Source organism: Bos javanicus, chromosome 6 (genome assembly GCF_032452875.1).
Source record: "Bos javanicus breed banteng chromosome 6, ARS-OSU_banteng_1.0, whole genome shotgun sequence".
Classification (NCBI taxonomy): domain Eukaryota; kingdom Metazoa; phylum Chordata; class Mammalia; order Artiodactyla; family Bovidae; genus Bos; species Bos javanicus.
In genome coordinates this window covers 12,290,716-12,314,627 of record NC_083873.1, presented here as the reverse complement: position 1 = coordinate 12,314,627, position 23,912 = coordinate 12,290,716, and the positions used below count along the sequence as shown (strand labels likewise).

The 23,912-nt window shown below is 37.6% G+C and overlaps 1 protein-coding gene across 28 annotated transcripts in view; it reads right to left on the bottom strand.

The window, feature by feature from the left end:
- Window positions 1-23,912, bottom strand: part of CAMK2D (calcium/calmodulin dependent protein kinase II delta) — a 308,198-nt gene that overhangs the window by 186,932 nt on the left and 97,354 nt on the right. For all 28 annotated transcript variants that reach the window (XM_061419307.1, XM_061419313.1, XM_061419325.1 and 25 more), the window contains exon 3: window positions 19,079-19,138. In XM_061419307.1, the coding sequence (XP_061275291.1) occupies window positions 19,079-19,138 (60 nt within the window). The remainder of the gene's footprint in view (window positions 1-19,078; window positions 19,139-23,912) is intronic.

Sequence of the window (23,912 nt, the reverse complement as noted above, 5' to 3'; positions counted from 1 at the left end):
TGAGAAGAAACTGAGCAGCAGAGTCAAGGCTTTTCATATCTCAAGAACAGACAGACCAAGAATCAGGAAAAGCACCACATCAGGAACCAGACTTGATGTGCAACTGTTTTCTGGAATTAGAGGAATTCAGATATGGAAAGCCATACAAGTCATTATTGCACTGAGATGTTTTAGCTTCTGTCCTCTGAGATTCAGAATATACAAGCTGGCCAAGAAATCAAGATGAAGCTGTTTCCTAGGCCCAGGAGAGAAAGCACTGGGGAGTCAAGCAGATATCTGAAGTCCAAGCAACCCACCCAGGAAGGTCTCCTAGACTCCAGAGTAGGGCTTAGCAAACTGCGGCCCAGAGACCAAATAAAGCCTGATGCCTAGTTTTGAATGGTCTATAAACTGAAAATAGTTTTTTGTTTGTTTTTAATGGTTGCAAAAAAAAAAAAAAGTCAAAAGAAGAATAATTTTATGACATATAAAAATAAATGTCAGATTTCAGTTCCTGTAAATCAAGTTTTATTGGAGCACAGTCATGCCTATTCATTTAGGAAGTGTCTATGGCTGCTTGGATAGCAAGGAGATCAAACCAGTCAATCCTAAAGGAAATCAACCTTGAATATTCACTGGAAGGACTGCTGCTAAAGCTCCAATATTTTGGCCAACTGATGTGAAGAGCTGACTTATTGGAAAAGGCCCTGATGTTGGGAAAGATGGAGCGCAAAAGGAGAAGGGGGTGACAGGATGAGACGGTTGGATGGCATCACAGACTCAATGGTCGTGAGTTTGAGCAAACTCTGGAAGATGGTGAAGGACAGGGAAGCCTGCCTGCTACAGTCCATGGGGTCGCAAAGATAAAGACACGACTTAGACACTGAAAAACAACAAATGGCTGCTTCGCATTACAATGGCAAAGTCAGAACAGTTAGGACAAGAGAAGGCATGGCCAGCAAAGTCTAAAATATTTCCTATTGGGTGCTTCATAGAAAAAGTTTGGCAATCCTTGCTCCAGAGAAGGGCTCCCAGAGGCCCTCAAAAGAATCACTGAGGACAGGACAAGCCTATTACAGAAGCAAGAGTAAGAAAGACAACCAACCCTCTTTCTTTACTCAGCAGTTTGGCAATTTTATCTGAAAAGTAGGCTTTTGCTTTGAAGAGTGAAGTAGTCAAATTAAGGGGTAGCCCATAAATGTCTAAGAATGAGGTTCACAACCAGATCAGTATGTGATCTGGCAAAGGGGCACATTGGTGGCATTTATTGCTAGAACAGTTCTGCTTCCTGGGGTATCAACAGAATGCTCCCCAGGAAGATGCAGAAGCAGCCAGCAGTTGTAGGTGTCTGCCAGGGAGACCCTGAAACTCCAACAAAGATGCCTAAGATTCTCCACGCTGCACTGGAAATACTTCAAACGTCACCAAGAGGGGTATGGGCCAAGATTCTAGGCCACATGGTGGGGACTTCAGACTAAGTGACAAGGGATTATTAGGAAGACCAGGCAGGAAAAAGAGGTACGCTGCCATATGGTGTTTTGATCTGCCCAAAGAGATAGAAATCTTAAGTTTGCTCTCTGGTTTTAAAGTCTGTGTTTAGCTATGGTCTTGCCCTAAGCCACTGATATTACTTTAGCCAGAAGGATTCCAAAATTCTATAGATGAACTCAGTGCTTGAATAAAATAACAACATCGTAAATTAAAATTTATGTTTTTCTCATATTAATAGAAATCCTTCCTCAAAGCTCAGCTGGTAAAGAATCTGCCTGCAATGCAGGAGATCCAGATTAGATCCCTGGGTTGGGAAGATCCCCTGGAGAAGGAAATGGCAACCCACTCCAATATTCTTGCCTGGAGAATCCCACGGACAGAGAAGCCTGGCAGGCTACAGTTCATGGGGTCGCAAGAGTTGTACGTGACTTAGCGACTACACCACCACCACCATATTAATGGAAGGGTGTGTGTTCCCCTCTAGATGATCTAAACTTAAGAATATATGCAACCATGCATTGTTTAATCTCTGAAACATTTACTGAGCACAGACTCTATGTCAGAGGCTATTTTAGATACAAGGACATATAATGGTTAAAAAGCAAACTCCCTGTCTTCATGGGGTTTTAAATGCTGTGCTGTGCTGTGCTGTGCTTAGTCGCTCAGTCGTGTCTGACTCTGCAACCCCATGGACTGCAGCCCGCCAGGCTCCTCTTCCTTGGGGATTCTCCAGGCAAGAATACTGGAGTAGGTTGCCATGCCCTCCCCCAGGGGATCTTCCCAACCCAGGGATCGAACTCAGGGCTCCCACGTTGCAGGTGGAATTTTCACCTACTGAGCCACCAGGGAAGCCCTTTATATGCTAGTGGGGAGGAAATAATCAAAACTACAACTAAGCATACAGTATAGTGCTAAGTGTGAAGGAGAAAAAGGAAAGCAAAGAAGGCAGGAAAGAGTGTGTGGTGGGCATGTGGGGAGGAGGCTACCCTTTTACACAGAGCTGTTGGGAAGGCTTCCTCATGAGGTGATGGTTGACTAGAGGTCTGAGAGAAGCAGCCTGCAGGATTTCTGGGGGGCTAGTGGAGGCAGCATCCTTAGAAGGAACACAGGGCACAAGTGAGGAACCAAGAAGCCCAGAGCGGGTAGAGCAGACCAGCCCAGGGGTTGGGCAACAAGTGGAGCTGAGCCAAGATGAGGAAGGGAAAGCGGCTGGTGATCCCTGTGCAGAGGTTCAGGCCATCGAGGGGGCTGTAGGGCTTGTTCCCTGAGAAGCTGCTGAGCAGTTTCTGAGCAGAGGACAGACGTGGTCAGACCCACAGCAGACAGCGTAATCCTGGTAAAATTCACTATTGAAACATGAAAATGTTCCCAAATTAAAAACAACTCACTGCAACACAACATTCCGTTCATTTAGTCTCAAAAAAAATAAATCAATAACATTTTCCAGTTTACGGGAAGACCTCAGGAGAGTTACATTTTTTTTCGGTTTTATTGGGAGATGCTTTGCAACTGTTACATCATAGTAATGCATCACTGATTCAGATTAAATGGGAACAGGACCTGTCAAAATTAGTTAGAAGGCAGAATTATTCTATTTTATTTAAACAAATTTCATTGCCCTTTGGTATGTGAAGTAAGGAATCAGGTTTGCCAAGGTTGCCTAATAAAACTTGTTTTAATGAGCAGATTTTTAAAGGATTGCAATTAGCATATGTCAGCACCAGTCTCTGGTACGTTGGCTGCTGCTTACATTGCAATTTCTAGGCTTCACTTTAATTAGATACTTCTGAATTGTTTCAACAGCAGTTTATTCTCTTCACTAGATGCAGACCGAAAATCTTACATTATTCATTTTCTTAAAAAATTCTTTGGGGGGGATTAATAATCTAAAAGTACAAATAGGCATAAATAAATGTGAGATTAGCTTAGTTCCTGTCTAGGAGTTTATTTCTCAAATCAACTGTGTGGTAATTCTCCTTTTCACAGGCGGAAGCCCCATCTCAAAATGCATGCTTTATTACGATGGGAGTTGAGGTGGAGAGAACTGTGCAAATCATTTTATGTGAATTACAAGATCATTAAGAATAACATAAAAGTTACGTTTAAGAGTAAAAGGAAATTTCTTAGAAATAATTTTTTTGTTTTATTATGAAATCTATGGTTCAAAGGTCCATATTTAGGTTTTATTGATCTCTGTAAATACTCCAAACTATATGAAAATTTTGACGTCAATATGTTATTTTGTGAAGAGAATCTATAACCTATAGAAATTTATCCAAAGGCGGTTCAAGATCCAAAAGTGGTAAGAACCACTGTTCTAAATGACTCACAATGAAGACAAAATTATTTCACTAGAGAATTATATTTCTTTTTAATCTCCATTTATCTGATTCTTGGAGGGTATTGACATATAGTTTTCACTTTGTTTTAAATAAAAAACATTTCATTATACAAATACCCTTCTTTTAAAAAAAAAAACTTAGAAAAAACAAAATCCTAATCGGTATTTCATCTTATTTACAGTTGACATTTAAACTAGTTCTTTTTCTACTTTGTTGTTAAAATGAAATATTTTAGAAACTTTTGCGTGCAGGATATTCTGTGCAAGTACCATTGCCTACTTGTCCTTCATTTAAGGGGACACATTGATTAAACTTTTTTAATGTAGGAAATTACAAGTATCCAGAGTTACAGCTAGTCTGGCTATTTGTCTTATTGTTAATGTTGTCACTCTTCCTTTAAACTGGAGTCTTCCAATCTACTCAATTTCATTTTAAAAATATTAAATGTTTAAATATTTATTTTTAATTGATTGAAGATTGATATACAATATTGGTTCGATTTCTGTCATACATTAATATCAATGAACCATAGGAAAATATGTCCCCACCCTCTTGAATCTCCCCCCCCAACTTCCCGCCTTTTCCCACCCCTCTAGGTTATTTCAGAGCCCCAGTCATAGTTCCCTGAGTCATACAGCAAATTTCTATTAGCTATCTATTAACATTTTAGACCACATAATCCATTATCGTGAGGGGCTGTCTTTTGAACTGTGGGATATTTAGCAGCATTTGTGACTTCTACTCAACTGATGCCATATGGGCACCCTCAACTGTGACAACCAAAACACATACTGCTAAATAGATCCAGGAGAAGGAGAGAGAGAAGGGGACAAAATCACCCCAGGCTGACAATCAGTGATTTTAAATCACTGATTCTTTGGCTTTCTGAGGGGAAAAAGGCCTTGTTTTATTTCTCTTGTCCATATTATGAATGGGTTATTAGAAAGTGATCAGGAGATGTAATTTGAAAGGAAGATTTGGATAAAGAATATCAAAAGAAAAGATCACTGAAATAATCTACACATATAAGAATGACATATGTTTTGAAAACCACGTTTTTGTAAGAGCTCTTTTAGAAAGTTCCTAACAAAGAAATTTAAATATATAATTGGAATTACCAGCTTCTAAGTGAGAAATTGTTTGGGGAATGGCAATTGGCTAAAGAAAAAAATACCATCTTCAATATTGTAACTTCCTTACAGCTCCAATAAGTTTAAGCTTGTTAATAAAACATAGTCTTGGTAGTTACAAGAGTGAATTGATGTAAGTCTACCTAAAATCAACACATTTGAGCTATTATTGCTAAAAATGAAGTCAATATTACTTTCTTGTATATTTCTAAATAAGTTGTCCCCATATATAATTTCCTTTTATTTATCTAGGAAATTTAGTTATTTTATATAAACATTTTCTTAAAGCACATTGAGAATAAAGATAGTCACTGTTAAAACTCTTTTGAAAAGAAGTTTTTCATGCCCTTTACAAATAGGGATTTATCATCATCTGCCTTTGGCCTCTTGATAATCCTCATACCACTGAGTGTGTTTATTCACTCTCACTATCCCCTACATGAGTGTTCATACTAAGTTGCTTCAGTTGTGTCTGACTCTTTGCAAACCTATGGACTGTAGCCTGCCAGGCTCCTTTGTCCATGGGATTCTCCATGCAAGAATACTGAGTGGGCTGCCATTTTCTTCTCCAGAGGATCTTCCCAATCCAGGGATCAAACCCACATCTCTTATGTTTCCGGCACTGACAGGAAGGTTCTTTACCGCTAGCGCCACCTGGAAAGCCTATCCCCTATATGTTCAGTTCAGTACATGTAGGCAAAGTCGGGTCCGACTCTCTGTGACCCCATGGACTATAGCCCACCAGGCTCCTCTGTTCATGGAATTCTCCAGGCAAGAATACTGGAGTGGGCTGCCATTCCTTACATGTAAATGTCTCCAAATACGTATTCACATTTTCTAGAGCCCTCTGTCATGTCTCACGTGTGAGTCAGATAAGATATATCCAAATTAAAATAATTAAAGTCCTGAGTCAATAAAAGATACATGTTTGGCTGAGGCTTGAGGGACTAGTGAGAAATGAGCCTTGTTGAGAGACATGGGAGAAAGAACATCCTAGAAATGCTGAACCACACAGTTAAGTGACAGAGTGGACAGAAACTATCTTCCTTGTTCAGAAGACACTTGGAGAACACCTGACTGGTTTGACTTCCTCCATAAAAAAAAAGACCCCAAACCAAAAGTCTAGCTATAGTCACGCACTGGTCCAGGAGGGATGGTCATAATCACTGTCAATCACTTCCATCCTGAAGAGGAATGCCCAAGTGCTGAGAGGCTTACACTTTCTGGCAAAAAGGGATCAGGTTTTAGGTGGTGTTGTGTGCTCTTTCTAGTTTCCTTTTTTTTTTTTTTTTGCCCATGGTCCCCCAAAGGAGATACTTTCCAACCTTTAAAAAAATGATTTCATGTTCTCAAATTCAACTAAATTTCTAATCTCTCCCAACTTTCTTTTCCTGCTTTGTTCCCTAACTAGATACCTCTACCATGGTTCAGGAACTCATCATGTCTTATACATAAATTAATTCAAAAGACTCTTAAATGCTTTTCAACACATTTCTCCTGACACTAAACAATTATGTTTATTATTACCAAATTTGTCTTTTGGGGAAAACTGAGATAATCATGTGTGTCGACTAAATAAATCTTTAATTATTTCCTATTTTCTATAGATTAGTGATCAAATTCCCTGGCATAGAAAGTCAAGACTCTCCATTATTACTCCCAATCAATCTTTACAACCAACACACAAGATACACTCTAATCATTCCAGAGTTTCTATCATTCCTCAAGTGTGATAAGAACACGTATATCTGATCTTTCCCTTTGATGTCCTTTCTGTAATGTTATTGGAGTCCGATCCCTACTTCTTTATGGCAAAATTCTGTTCATTACCCAACGTATTTCAGTTAAATGTTTTAGCTTATTCCTTAGTGTTCTCATGGCCCTTAGTAATTGCTTCATTATAGTACATAACCACATTTTATTTTAATTGCATACATCACTATCTGCCCTCCTAAACTGTAAATTCCTTGTGGTTAAGGACTAGGTCTCACTCATCTCTGTTGCCTTTCAGTATTTTAAGTGCCAAATTAAATCAGTATCTTTAAATAATATTTTTAAAGGTAAATATTTTCAGAGCTAATCAAAGTATAAAAACACTGTTCCACCACTTTGATTTTAAAGAGCTTTGCTTTTAATACAAAATAGATCAACAAAGCATTGTTTTATTTATTCATTTTCACAAATAATCTTACCCAAAGTCATTGGAATATGCAAAACCACTGATACTCAAGGGAATCATAATTATGACTCTCTCTACAGGGGAACTGTTTACATAAGATTCCCCGTTAAATATCGGAAAGTAAAATTATTCATTTTCAGAACAGAATGAATGAAAGACAAGATTTTCTATACATCAAAAAAACGGACTCACAAATTACTGCTATCCTCTTTGGAGATTAATTTTTTAGGCTACAGAAATTTTTCTTATTCTAAGCATTTTGTTAAAACTCACACGATATACTTGTTACTGAAAACTTTTAACAGTGAACTACTGAATTTCAATAGTGTGAATGAAATCCTATCAAAAGATTTGTGTCATTTCATAGACAGCATACTGTAAATAACCACTGAAATACAAAATATGAAAAAATATTTTAAGAATTGAAGTCATATTACTTACTGTATGTATCTATTTCCTTTCCTTCAACACAGTCCATTAGCTTTTTAAACTAAATAATCAACAAAATTAACATATCAAAGAATAATCTGACACAATCATCACTCCAGGGCAAGTTAATCAAAGCTGGGGTTGTTTTTGTTAAGCAGATGAACTACAAACCAAAGTCAAAAAGCAAACACCTCTACCTTTGAGCATTTGTAAAGAAAACCAATCCCTATTTTCAAACTTAAGGAGAATGAGATTACAGCATTACCAAAGTGACAACTTTTTTTTTTTAAACCAAACTAAACCACAGCAAGCATTATAAAATGGTAGAAATAACTGTTAAACTTGAACTCTAAACTGCACTTTCAAAAGTTATCTTAAAACTAAATTACTATTGCTGAATATAGTCTATTAAAATAAGTTATAAGCATTGGCTTTTTAAAACACATGTCCACTTGAGGATTCATCTGATCTTAGAATCCATCATCCTGTAAATGTCCTGTTCTAATTCATTTTTTACAACTTAAAGAATAGTTTTTTAAAGTTTGTTTTGTCCTGTTACACATCACCTTAACTACCACTGCTAGTTTGTTAACTTTCATTGTTTACTGACAGATATTTATAGTAAAAGGTTGTCTGGCACAGCAAGCAAATTATTAATACAGGATCAAAAATGACCATTAAAATTTTTTTCACCAAGATATAAAAAATTACTGTCAGTAAAATCAAAGCAAGAGAGTTCCAGAAAATCATCTATTTCTGCTTTATTGACTATGCCAAAGCCTTTGACTATGTGCATCACATAAACTGTGGAAAATTATGAAAGAGATGGGAATACCAGACCACCTGACCTGCCTCTGCAGAAACCTATATGCAGGTCAGAAGCAACAGTTAGAACTGGACATGGAACAATAGACTGGTTCCAAACAGGAAAAGGGGTATGTCAAGGCTGTATATTGTCACCCTGCTTATTTAACTTATATGCAAAGTACATCATGAGAAATGCTGGGCTGGAAGAAGCACAAGCTGGAATCAAGATTGCCGGGAGAAATATCAATCACCTCAGATATGCAGATGACACCACCCTTATGGCAGAAAGTGAAGAGGAACTCAAAAGCCTCTTGATGAAAGTGAAAGAGGAGAGTGAAAAAGTTGGCTTAAAGCTCAACATTCAGAAAACGAAGATCATGGCATCTGGTCCCATCACTTCATGGCAAATAGATGGGGAAACAGTGGAAACAGTGTCAGACTTTATTTCTCTGGGCTCCAAAATCACTGTAGATGGTGATTGCAGCCATGAAATTAAAAGACGCTTACTCCTTGGAAGGAAAGTTATGACCAACCTAGATAGCATATTCAAAAGCAGAGACATTACTTTGCCAACAAAGGTCCGTCTAGTCAAGGCTATGGTTTTTCCAGTGGCCATGTATGGATGTGAGAGTTGCACTGTGAAGAAAGCTAAGCGCCGAAGAATTGATGCTTTTGAACTGTGGTGTTGGAGAAGACTCTCGAGAGTCCCTTGGACTGCAAGGAGATCCAACCAGTCCATTCTGAAGGAGATCAGCCCTGGGATTTCTTTGGAAGGAATGTTGCGAAAGCTGAAACTCCAGTACTTTGGCCACCTCATGCGAAGAGTTGACTCATTGGAAAAGACTCTGATGCTGGGAGGGATTGGGGGCAGGAGGAGAAGGGGACGACAGAGGATGAGATGGCTGGATGATATCACCAACTCGACACATGAGTCTGAGTAAACTCTGGGAGTTGGTGATGGACAGGGAGTCCTGGCGTGCTGCGATTCATGGGGTCGCAAAGAGTCGGACATGACTGAGCGACTGAACTGAAAATCAAATTATTTCCATAATATCTGTATCTGCTATGAGTGTTTCAATAATCTCATGATGATATTTCCCCTCTGGGGTTAGAAATAAAGATAAATAGTAAAATTACACAATATCTCTAGGAAAAGGTCTTAGTGTACTGTTATTTTAATGAATCTTCACAAAACTTGGAGCTTCTTTTCTCTACTTATTAAACAACAGTTTGAGTGATCCAAAGTTAGAGCATGGACTGTGAGAGTATCAGTGGCATCTACAGGCTTGAATTCCAGCTTGACTGCTTACAGCTGTATGACTTTGGTAAACTGTGTAATCTCTTTGGGTTTTAGATTCCTGGTCTGTAAAATGGAGATAAGAAGGGCATGTGTTTGTACTGTGGATTAAAAGACCATGAGCATGGAGAGTGCTCAGACCAGTGCCTGATAGCACAGCTAACAGTTCTGTTAGTAACTCTGGTGACAGAGTTTACTGGAATGTTTCTTTTCATTCGGCCCATCTTCAAATCTTAACAGAATAGCTTTCTATACCTAAATTTATTTTTATTATCGAAGCTATCAGAAGACAGGGAGTACAGCAATGATTTTTAAGTGATTAAAAGATTCCTGAGCTCTTTTCATGGCTTCCTGACTACTGTTCTTGCCTGTGGTGAGGGCAGAGAGAGGAGATGATTCCAACCAACTCAAGTCCCAGGAAAACAAACGAAGAAAAGGGTGCAAGTAATACCTGGAATTATTTTTCTTTCAAGTTTTAGCTTGGGGTCTAATTCTGAGCCTGAGAAACTAACACAAACTTCCGGTACTCTGTTAGGGGACTCTGACCCAAAACTAGGGAAAATGGGACAAGGAGGAGACAGAATAGGCTTAGAAGAAAAATCAGGAGATATGTTCCGGTAAACAATATGCATTGACAGATCAACATGTACTACCCAGTAAGTCTCAATCACAAATTGTCCTTCGTTTGTAACAGGACCGTTTTCTCTATCATTTCATACACAATCCAGCTACTTCTGGTGTAACTCAGGAGCTGGCTTTTTCATTTGATGGATGGGAAAAATAACTTACATAGGAACCAATAACAAATGGACTCAGATCCAAACTCACTAATTAAAAGAGAATCTAAAATATTATCTTGAATCTAGAGTTTTTACACCAGTATTTTATCTTTCTACTAAATAAGATGTTTACTCTTAAAGATTATGAATTTAACTTTCAACCAAAAATTATAAAGTGTATATTACTGGCCATATTAAATAAACAAAAAGGAAGGAAGGAAGGAAAGGAGGCAAGGAGGGAGGAAAAGCTAATAGATAATGAGTATTTTTGAAAATATTTATTTGGTGGGAGAAAAAAAAGTTTGTGCTACATTTGTTAGAAGAGGATAATCAATTCTGCAGACAGCAAGACGTTCTAAAAAGTAACTTAGCCTTCACACCAAATAATCAAGCAAAAGAAGTGAGATCTAATCAAATAAAAGGTGAAGATAAACCAAGAGTACTTTGGTTTTTATTATTGAACAGTGTTAAATTACCTTTTATCTGTTGGACAGTTACTGGAGAAAGTTGGTTAACAATAAAAATGATATATTCTTGAGTAACTGCAAACATGAATATTAGGCCTAACTGCCAATAGTGAAGGAGGTCATAGAGAAAAACTACTTAAGTATTATGTGCTTGGAACACTGTTGAATTTCTCACAACACTGAAAAAAACTTTTGACTGTCATTCACAAAAACATTTATTTTGTCTTCTCAGCACACCAATTCAACGTTTACTTACATGAGCTGTTCTTCCCCATGTGACTTTTTAAAGGGTTCAAAACCAAAATCTTGTAGCAATAGCCATGTAAGGCAGTTTAATCATCCGCTAACTACTGGGAATGTCTAAGATTAGTATTTGCTGGGACCTCCCTAGTGGTCCTGTGGCTAAGACTCCAAGCTCCCAGTACAGGGGCCTGGGGTTAGACCCCTGGTCAGGGAACCAGATCCCACATATAGACCAGACCTGGCACAGACAAATCAATAAATATTTTTAAAAAGATTAATATTTACTGAATTTAAGCTTATACGAAACGTGATTGGTTTCTTATAAATTCTAGAAACCTGAAAGAGGAAAGGTAAAATTTTGTTAGAAACATAAGAACATGAGACTATTAATTTTATCTTGTACAAATTAGAAGGATGCTAGTTGACCCAACAACTTTTTGAAAAGACTAGGGAGATCTAAAAATGAGGTTAACATATTACTTTTACAGTATGACACCATACCTCCAAGATCAAGTAAAAGAAGAGACAGTACATGCACAATGAGGTCCTAAGCACGTTGTACATTTATCATCTCTTTGGAGATCTGTGAGGGACCTTGGGCATATTTCCCTACTAAAACTTCCACTCTCTATCTGTAGACTCTATATTGGGCTTAAATAATTCCTAAGGACTCTTCCAGTTTTATATTTTAGGAAAAGGAAATTATACATACCCTCGATGTCATAAATTATCACTCACAGGCATGGGAAAACTGCTTATATAGAAAGAAATGTCTATATATATTCTTTAATTTCTACCTGTCATTGAATGTAATTTCATGTATTGTTATATATGTCAAATTACAAAACTCGTTCAATCAGAGTATCTTTCTGATTCATACCCGGGCAAATATATAAGGTATAACTTATATTCACCAAAACTTACTGAATTTTCTTTTCTTGTATTAGTATTGGTAGTTTTTAAACTTAAAGTTTACCCTATATGAGGGGAAGACTTATTTGAACCAAAAACATCATCAAAATTCTCCTAGAAAGGAAAACACAAATAACAATGACTTTTCAAGCATATTGCTACAAATCAGGTTCCTAAACACCAATACCTCTGTATATAGAGGGTATGATCAATTTAAGTTTGTCAACGTCATTAAAGAACTGTGACTTTGGATTAAGTCATATAGATTTAGAAAATGTTAGTTTCATTAATGGTTGAAAAAAATAAGAGTTTGTACTGATAACCTATGAGAGCTCTTTCACTGCAATATTGATTCTGATTATTTATAATATGTATATTATACATAATATGATATATATATACAGACAGTTTATATCATACAAATAATACACAACAGATTTTGAAATATATTTTCCCACTATTGAGTACATATACCTCTCAGGAAGAAATTACTAAATATTAAGAAATGATTGTATAATATCACTTAATTATGAAATCTAAAAAATAAAACCAGTGAATACAACAAGACAGAAACAGATTCAGACACAGACAAACGCGTGGTCACAGTGTGGGGTGAGGGGGGGTGATAGCAACAGGGTTTCAAGAGGTGCAAACTACTCTGTATAAAGCAAACAGGCTGCAATGATATACTGTACAACACAGGGAATACAGCCAATATTTCATAATAACGATAAAGGGAATATAACCTTGAAAAAGTGAATCACTATGTTGTACACCTAAAACAATATGGTAAACTAACTATACCTCAATTAAAAAATAAAATGATTAATTAGGTAGTTTCTGGTAAGTAATGTTCCATAATAATTTTTTCAGTTGTTTATCTACATTAAATAGCTTCCAAAGTTTATTAACTCCTCACCAAAATGACAAGATGCCTTACTTAATTCTAATAATTCTCAGAAGGAAATAAAAAGATCAAAATCTTCTCTTCTTTATAATGAAAACAGCTAGAAGTTAGTGAGCAGACAGAACGTGCTTTGGCAGTTCACAGAACAGATCAGCACAGAAGTAGAATAAAGCGGGGTCCACAAGTCTATAGAGTTTTCCATTAATACTACATCTTTAATTTTCTACTGCACTTTATAACGACATATCAGTGACTGTGTTTATGTGTTCTAGGGTCGTGGCTATGAGAGACAGTAAAAAGGATGTAATCATGAAGAGATTATGATCTCAGGAAGGTTAACTCATTGTAGGTGGGGTCCCAGGGCTCTAATACAGACTAGACTTGAAAAGGCCACATATCCCTTCCATTGACTCTCCGGCTACTGGGCTTTGCTAAGCCTCGTCAGTAAAGGCTCCCCTTAAAAGGTGATGCTGATCCTCTACAAATAGAAATGTTCCTTCCAACTTTCAAAAACTTGTCTTGCACTTTCCAACATCTACAAAAAGGGTAAATTCAAGTCCTTAGAGAATAGGATAACCCAGTAACAAAATCTTGTCATACCACTAACTGCAAAGTTGTCTCAAATACTGATCTCCTCGGAAATAAAGGATTGTAAGTAGGCATTTTCTCACTGAGGGCATCAAATTTATCAGCTCTTGATATTTTCTCTTTTCTTTCCCTAGTCCAGTTCTTTTCAGATTCGTATACCTGAATTTAATGAGTATATTGCTTCTCTTCCTAGTTTTTCCTTACTGTTTTTAATTATTTGGGCTTCACTACAGGTTTCAATAAATTTCTCAGTAATAATGCTGATCAAAGATCAAGCACAAAAGCAATGGAAATACAGAATCACTTTGAGAACGATTTAGCTATTACCTTAAGTATCAATATTTTATTTCACTACCTTAGTGGCATTTTCCCCTGGTTTAGTAAATACGTTGACAAGTAGCTCAAACTATCTGGCTTACCACAAATCTTTTCATACCTCAAGAGAAAATAAGCCATTTTATTCAAATAAGAGATGAACAATCGAAAACAAGCTAATTAACAGAAGCATGAGGTCAGACAATCTCTCCAAATTTCATCAACGCTGTGGTGCCAGTTTAGAGTTAGCCATCAATATAATCCTTCCAGTTTGTTCAAACAAACTGACGCGCTGCTTCAAGGTCAGAGAAACAATGGGGCTACTGAGGAAACTGCCTCTACTTTCAAATTAGTGGCGTCAAAGCATGCATGGGGCTTTCCAGAGACCACACGGCACACACAGAGAAGGGCGCCACGCTGGAGCTATTGCAATTCTTACCCAAGACAATGGAGCCAAGGGCACTAGGGTGATAAAAACGGGATTTTGGTGAACTGGAGGAGCACTATTATTTCTGACTCTGCTTAGGTGACTACAACCCGTTTCACACACCACAGACAGAGCAAATTGGTCTGTGATTTGCTCCTCTCACTTGGCTTCCCATTGCACTTAGAATAAAACCCAAACCCTCTAACCTGGTTTAAAAGTCCTCCCACCAGGTACTACTATTCTTCTGACTCATCTAAGGGCACCTCTCGTTCCCCCAGCACAGGGCACACGCTGGAGCCTGATTCCCCGCCCAATAAGAGAAGCTCCTCTGCTCACAGTCCTTCCTCTCTGAGCTTTTCCATGACGGCTTCTTCCCGTCATGGAGCTATAACTTTAAATGTGACCTCCGCATACATACTGTGCCAGACAAGCCACTCTAAAGTAATGACAGAGACTCTTTCCTCGACCCAGGTTTAGGTTCATCTGAGAGCTGGACTATGAAGAAGGCTGAGCGCCGAAGAATTGATACTTTTGAACCTTGGTGTTGGAGAAGACTCTTGAGAGTCCCTTGGACTGCAAGGAGATCCAACCAGTGCATCCTAAAGGAGATCAGTCCTGGGTGTTATTTGGAAGGAGTGATGCTAAAGCTGAAATTCCAGTACTTTGGCCACCTCATGCAAAGAGCTGACTCATTGGAAAAGACTCTGATGCTGGGAGGGATTGGGGGCAGGAGGAGAAGGGGACAACAGAGAATGAGATGGCTGGATGGCATCATCGACTCGATGGACATGAGTTTGAGTGAACTCCAGGAGTTGGTGATGGACAGTGAGGCCTGGCGTGCTGCAATTCATGGGGTCTCAAAGAGTCGGACACGACTGAGCGAGTGAACTGAACTGAAGCCCTCTTTTCAACTAGGTCATTTACTTTGAGGTCCTGTTCTCAAACTAACTGAGTGAGTTTTAGCAAAGAATCCCGGGAAGTCATCCTCCCACCTTTGATATTTGCTTACCCTTGAAATCTGATCAAGTTCTTCACCATCTATCCTTGATATCTAAGTCCTCAGTCTGCCTTTAATAAGAATTTTGTTATTCTAGGCCACTTTAGCAAGAATCCCCCCTACTTTTGATAGCTCTTCTTAATAACTTTCCACTCACTGACCCCTCATTTTACTCCTTGGCCATAAAATCTCCAGTTGTCTTTGCTAAAATCAGAATTTAGCTCAGCTTTTTCTTCTACTGCAGTAATACTGAATCAAATCTGTCTACTGACTTTAACTGTGTGTGCTGTGTCTCTCTTTGACAGTAGCCACCCAATGCCCTGGTATCAAATTACCCTAATTTAATTCTCTGCAGAGAACCAGTTCCCATGACATTATTCCCAAGGTTTATTTGTTTACAGCCTTTCTCCTTCCATGAGGTTCCAGGCCTGGGGAAAAGCAGGGATATTATCTTTCTTGATCACTGCTTCATTACCAGTATGTTAAGCCTAGAACATGGGCTGGTGATAGCTTCACACTCAATAAACTTTGTTGACAATTAAAAATTATATTTTCATGGTTTGTCTAAAGGGGAATGAAATGTATACAAGAGAATGCTGGAAATTAGCATACACAGAAGATGCATTATAAAAAGGCAGACATGAACAAATATTAAAAAGTTGTTCTCACTGGTTTCTTGTTCCTATATAATTGTGTTTTCCAAATTATCTACTAAATGTGTGTATTACTTTGAAAATCAAAAAAACATGAAAAAAAAAAACTGCTGAAGAAAAAGTGGTTTAGTGAATGACCACTTTTAGTTGGTTTAATATGTTTCTTTGGGAGCAACATTTCAGTTGCTGTAAATCCTCAGATTATCGATTCTGGGCCAAGAGAAAGACACACAAAAATAAAAATGCACCAAGCCAATTTTCACAGGGGAAAAAATCATCAGAAATAGTATTTCCATCCTTGAAGTTCAAAAAACCTGACAGATTTAAGAAAACCAAGCAAATAATAGAACAGAGGAAGTAGAGGAGGATAAGAATCTCATATTCTTTAGATACCAGATTATCTATTTCAAGGAAATCAAGACCAAATGCTATGACTTTCCTGGTAGTTCAGTGGCTAAGACTCCATGCTCCCAAGGCTGGGGGCCTGGGTTCAAGCCAGATTCCATATGCTGCAGCTGAAGAGATCCCATATACGCAATGAAGAATGGAGATCCTGCATACAGCCACTAAGACCCAGCACAACCAAAGAAATACATGAACACATTAGAAAAAGAAAAGGCCAAACGCTGTCTTTCCTTCTAGAACGAGTAGCAAGTAAGCAAGAGATCCCTGTGAAGCTGTTAACGACCTCAACAGGACCACCTGCCAGTCCAACAGCAGGTGTCCACGGTAGCAACTATCTACGGGGCACACCTTTGCCTGTGGTGCCTGACCATTTTATATTACTGTTGTTCTTGTTGTTTCACCATTTGTCATTACAAGAGTAAATCAACATTGTCACATTACATAGCATGGAGCTTCATCAATTAAGATAAAATAAAAACGACTCATCCTCGTTTCTCCAATCAGGGGAAAAAAAGCTTTGGTGGAGTCCACGGAGCAAGTGCCTGCCTCAGGGCCTGTTTGCAAAGGCAGTTTGTTCCCTCTGCCTGTAGAGCTTTCTTTTCCCAGAGAGTCTCTTCCCGCAGACTTGCCTCCTTCTGTTTCTTAGGTTTTCAATCAAATTTCATTCTTAATAAGTCATCCTGATCAGTCCTTTAAAATGTAATTCCCCATCATACCCAATTTCTTTTCCCCTGCTTTCTCTCCCAGTAATTAACACAGCCTAACGTCCGCCATGTGTGGTCTGTCTACCCCAGCAATGCAAGCTCCACAAGGGGAGGAATATTAGACTGCTGTATTCTCACTATATTCTCAAAATATTAATTTGTTGAGTAAATGAATGATATGAGTGAATTTGCTACTCTATAATAATTTTGAGATCATGTCTTAGAAGTTTAATATATCTATGATTTATACACTAAAGTACAGGATTACTAGAAATCTCTCTTGTGGTTAGAAACGGGTCTGAAAGTTCAAAAGACCTGAGAGAGAGAAGAAAACCTCAAGTGCAGCGACCAAGGACACTGGCTGCCACGGACCCTTGAGAAAACGCTATTTTGTGTCCGAGTGTGTTGACGGCGCGATGTCACAAGACTTTAGAACTTTCCCCAGTATATAGCTTCCCCTTTTTTGGTAAGGCTATTCTGTACGGGAGTCAAAATGAAAATCATTCTTGTTTTACTTTGGGTTTCTTTGGTTCATCTTTGGTCTGCTAAAGGAAATGGAGGCAACTACTTTCATTATCTACAGAAGTTGAGTTTCATAGAAGAATCCCTATTAAAAACAAATAAGCAAAAACAACTTTCCTTCATATGAATAACAAGTTCAGTAAACTACGATTTCATTTACCTTAAACCTGAGTGAGAAAAACAGTCTTTGAACTATAATCAGTTTGTACTGTATAAGTCCTCTTTAGTCAATATTATGAGCTGAATTGTGTCTCTCCAAAATTCATGTTGAAGTCCCAACTCCCAGTTCCCCAGAATGGGAGGATATTTGGAGCTAGGGTCTTTAAAAAAGTAATTGAGGTTTTAGGAGGGACCTTAATCCAATGTGATCAGTGCCCTTAAAGAAGAAATTAAAGTAGAGACATTATACAGAAGGAAGATCATGTAAAAACATAAGATGACAGCCACCAAGAAGTCAAGGAGGCATGTCTCAGAAGAATCCATGCCTCCCCACACCTTGTTCTCAGACTTTTTGTTTCCAGAATTGTGACAAAAGATATTTCTCTAAGTTACCCAGTCTGTGGAACTTGGTGTTATGACAGTCCTAGCAAAATAATCCATCCAGTTAAGAAATGCCATAGACTTTTATTAGGGTAAAATACTTAGAATAAGGCATATTCACATTTCAGAAGTTGTTTTGTTCTCTGTAACCAGAAGGCTCTTATTAGACAGCCACTAATTTGTTAATGCTTCAGATTTACTTGTGTCTATTTACTCAAGAACCTAAGAAGTACCTACAAAAATGAACGATACTAAAAACTTCAAGGAAGGAACAGAGCCAGAATGGCTTTATACATAAAAATAGAGAAACTTAGATCTTGTCAATGAATGACTTTGTTATTTTTACTGCACTGCGGCTCCCTCTTCCCCTTCTCCCACATCAGAAATGTTTTGGCTGACAGTAAAACCAACAGAGTGGGGCAGTAACATTTTTCAAAAATAATCAAAACTATTGTCACAGAATGTGGCATTTTCTTTTCCTTTCCTTTGTTTCTTTCCTCTATTTCTCTTACATTCAATTATTTTTCGATTTTGAACATTATCATGTTATTATATTCATGAGGGATAATATTCTAAAATAATTATACTAGTTTCTAGAATAGAATCAATGATTACAAAGTAAACATTTTACAGGAGAGGTGAAAAGTAACTTAGCTGACTAACATAATGGCTTAAGTTCTGTCTCTCCATAAAGTAGCAGCAGCTGAAGAATCGTTAAAGATACATAAAAGCACTATTCAACTAAAATACCTTATATTACTTCTAACGTGCTGGTAAGAAAGAACTGCTACCTCTTGAAAAACTTTCAAAAACTCTGAAGAATCAAATGTAACCAATATCAAAAGTTAGGAACCTATTAATTAATAATTAAAAATAATATTCTAGTTTATGAAATATCTTAAGTTGTGTAAAATTATGTTATGTAAAATTTTAATATTTAAAACATGCTGAAAACATTTCCTTACCAATATTGGGGTGCTTCAAAAGACGGCAGATTCTAGCTTCCCTTTCCAGTTTCTGATGATCTATTAAAAAAAAAAACAGAAAAATAAATTACATTTCACCAAAAGATGAAGCAATGATAAACAACATATTAAAATGACATAAAGACTTTATATTTATTTATATTTTGGTTTCTTTTTTTAAGTCACTTGAGTTAGGAATTAGGTAAACACAATAGTTTAATAATCTAAATATTTTTATTGGTTTGAAGTTTGATTGCAGTATAGAACAGTGTTGAATTTAGATTTGAGCTGGGGAAAACAGTAAAAATGGCACAAAACAATAACATTCTTTCTTATCATTACCCTATGTATATACTGTTACAACAACTTAAGCCAATATGGACATACACATTCAAACAAAAGATATCTATCTAGCAATCAGAATGCCAATGGAACCAGTGCTAAACAGGGTTAGTAACAGGTTATTCCTGACAACAAAGTGTTTCCTGTCCAGACATACTTTCTATCAACTACTCCACAGAATTTCTGGTTCAGCTTCCTAGGCATACGATACTTTTCCATGTATCATGGACTCTCCAAACACCAAACTGCTTGCTCGTCTCCACCCTTCTCTGTATCCCTAAGCATTTCTTTGAAGGGGCACAGAGATGACTGTAAACTTGCATTTTAAAAACTATCTGATACTCTTCTTTGGTTTCTTTATAGTAGTTCATATGCACATAATTATAACCAAAATCACTAGCCAAAGCACAAAATAAGTAACAGACAGAGAAGCAAAAACATAGCAGAAACACACGCTGCCAGTAAGAATAGTATTGTAGAGTGGTCCTTATTGAAAGACCGGATTTAAACCTTACAACAGCCCTCTAAGACAGGCAATCTTATTATCCCTACTTTACAAGTACAAAAACTAAGGCAGAGAAAGTGTAAGACCATAAAATGAGTTACTGGCATCTACCAACCTGCTCTCACTAAGTAGGGCCACAAGACAGCCTCGAGAGACTGAGGGGCATCCACCTAACCACCCACACAGCTTATGCCACTGTCCTCACGCTCTGGTCTCAGAACCCCTTCACACTCTTAAATTATCTGGGAACCCCCCAACAAAGCCTTTGATTATGTGGATTAGATCTATTAATGCTTATTAGCAATAAAACTGAGACAAACTTTAAACAGGTATTTATAAATTCACTTAATATAATAATGAACCCATTATATTAACATAAGTGACTGCATTTAATTTTTAAACATTTATTAGGAAATAACTGAAACTTACAGAAAACTCAAGGACCAAGAATAGTTCCCCCAAATCCTAGGTACTGTTTATTCAGATATATTATTAACATTTTACCCATTTTTTTTACACAATTTTACATGCCCTCCATGTATATGGTCATGTGTATCTACACATATTTACCTAATTGACACATGTATATACAAATATATACGAATGTTTATAAAAAAATGAACCATTTAAAGGTAAGTTAATAAACATTAAGGTCCTTTACCCCTAAAATTTCAGTGTGCATTACCAAGAATTGTGAATATTCTCTTACAATCATAGTATGTTATCAACTTCCACAAATTTAACAATAAGACAATAATTTACCATTCACACTCCCACTTTGTCAATTTAACCCAAGGATGTCCCTTATAGCATTTTTCTCCTTTTAATGCAAGATCCAGTCTAGGGTCAAATATGGCATTTAGGTGTCACTTTTCTTTAGCTCCTTTATCTGGAATATTTCCGCAGTTTCCCTTTATCTTTTGTGACCTGACATTTCTGAAGAATACCATCATGTCTATTTTTTAAAGAGAATATTTCTCATTTTGGTTGTTTGGTTTTGTCAAATGATCGCTCATGATTTGATTAAGGCTATGTGTTCTCAGCTAGAACATTATCCTTCTCAGGCTCTCATATCTGGATGTGCACACTGTCCAATCGCTCCTCAAAAGTAATGATAACCAGATCAAGGTGCTGCTGAATTTCTTTAATTATCTTTTTAATTTTCTTTTGTAACTAACAAGTATGTGGGAATACATTTTAAGATCATGAAAACATCTTGCTCTTCATAAAAATTTCCCTCTATATTTAGCATTCAGTGATAACTCTTGCCTGAACCAATCTTTAATTTGATGTGCTTTTGGGATCAATAGGCACTTAAGTGCTGATTTTCTAACTCCAGCATATACAAATGAACACAAAACGTTAAACTAGATTTTAAAGACGCATCTAACACCATGTTAAATACTGTAGAAGTAATACACATAAAGCATATGGAAAGCATATGCTTATAGGAATTATAATTTTTGTAATGGAGACAGGAAAATGAAACACATATGCTAAACTATGTGAGCTATATATCATCTGATACACCTACAATTATGTGAAAATGAAGAAGGAGGTAGCAAAAGACCTTTATGGACAATAAGTGAGTGGTATCAAATTTTAGCTGTAGAGATAAACATAGAATTTTATATAGCCTATTCTTATGGGCTGACTGTGTCCCTGTAAAATTCCTTCACTCCTAACCTCTAGTACCTCAGAATGGGACTGTATTTGGAGACACTGTTTTTAAAGGGAATAATTAAGTTAAAATGAGGTAATTAAGGGTGGACCCTAATGCAATATGACTGGTGTCCTAAAAGGAAAAGGAGTTTAGGACACGGACGTGCCAAGAGGGAAGACCACGTGAAGTCACAGGGAGAAGATGGACATCTACAAATCACAGAGAGGCTTCAGAAGAGACCAACCCTGCCAATTCCTTGGTCTTGGATTTCTAGCCTCCATAATTTGAGTAAATACATTTCTATCATTCAGGCTTAGTCTGTGGTACTTTGTTATGGCAGCCTCTAGCTAACTAATAGAAGTATTAGCTTTCCATCACTATAAAACAAAGTACTACAAACTTAGAAGCTTAAAACAATACGTATTTTTAATCTTGCATTTTCTGTGTACCTGGAACATGGGCATATTTTAAGTGAGCTCTCTGTTTTAGGGTTTCTCACAAGATACCATGAAGGTATCAGCTAGGGTTGGGGTACCATCGAGAATCTTGACTGGGCAGGATCTGCTTCTAAGCCCATAGCCGGGGGTAGTATTTAGTTCCCCAAGAGCTGCTGAGCTGAGGGTCTCAGCTTCCTAGCTGGCCACTGACTGGAGGCTGCCCTCACTTCCTTGCCACATGCCAACATGGCAACTTGCTTCATCAAAGCCACCAAAGGAAAGAAACTGCTAGCAAAAGGAAGTCCCTATCTCGTCTAGCCTAATCATGAAGTGACAACCACCACACTTGCCACGTGTGCTCGGTTAGAAGCAAGTCAGTAATAGAAAGCCCAGAGATAAATCCACGTACTTTATCTTTGACAAAGGAGGCAAGAATATACAATAGAGAAAAGACACTCTCTTTAACAAGTGGTGCTGGGCAAACTGGTCAACCACTTGTAAAAGAATGAAACTAGAACACTTTCTAACATCATACACAAAAATAAACTCAAAATGGATTAAAGATCTAAACGTAAGACCAGAAACTATAAAACTCCTAGAGGAAAACATAGGCAAACACTCTGACATAAATCACAGCAGAATCCTCTATGACCCATCTCCCAGAAAGGGAAATAAAAGCAAAAATAAACAAATGGGACCTAATTAAACTTGTCAGCTTTTGCACAATGAAGGAAACTATAAGCAAGGTTAAAAAGCAGCCTTCAGAATGGGAGAAAATAACAGCAAACGAAGCAACTGACAAATAATTAATCTCAAAAATATACAAGCACCTCCTGCAGCTCAATTCCAGAAAAATAAATGACCCAATCAAAAAATGAGCCAAAGAACTAAATAGACATTTCTCCAAAGAAGACATACAGATGGCTAACAAACACATGAAAAGATGCTCAACATCACTCATCAGAGAAACACAAATCAAAACCACAATGAGGTACCATTTCACGCCAGTCAGAATGGCTGCGATCCAAAAGTCTACAAGCAATCAATGCTGGAGAGGGTGTGGAGAAAGGGGAACCCTCTTACACTGTTGGTGGGAATGCAAACTAGTACAGCCACTATGGAGAACAATGTGGAGATTCCTTAAAAAACTGGAAATAGAGCTGCCATACGACCCAGCAATCCTACTGCTGGGCATACACACCAAGGAATCCAGAATTGAAAGACACACATGTACCCCAATGTTCATTGCAGCACTGTTTATAATAGCCAGGACATGGAAGCAACCTAGATGTCCATCAGCAGATGAATGGATAAGAAAGCTGTGGTACATATACACAATGGAGTATTACTCAGCCATTAAAATGAATACATTTGAATCAGTTTTAATGAGGTGGATGAAACTGGAGCCTATTATACAGAGTGAAGTAAGTCAGAAAGAATAACACCAATACAGTATACTAACACATACATATGGAATTTAGAAAAATGGTAACGATAACCCTGTATGCGAGACAGCAAAAGAGACACAGATGTATAGAACAGTCTTTTAGACTCTGTGGGAGAAGGTGAGGGTGGGATGATTTGAGAGGGTAGCATTGAAACGTGTATATTATCATATGTGAAACAGATCATCAGTCCAGGTTCAATGCATGATACATGGTGCTTGGGGCTGGTGCACTGGGATAGCCCACAGGGATGAGATGGGGGGTGAGGTGGGAGGGGTTCAGGATGGGGAAACACATGTACACCCGTGGTGGATCCATGTCAATGTATGGCAGAACCATTACAATATTGTAAAGTAATTAGGCTCCAATTTAAAAAAAAAAAAAAGAAGCAAGTCACTAAGCTGGCCTACTTTTTAAGGGGAAATAGTTACACAAGAGCAGG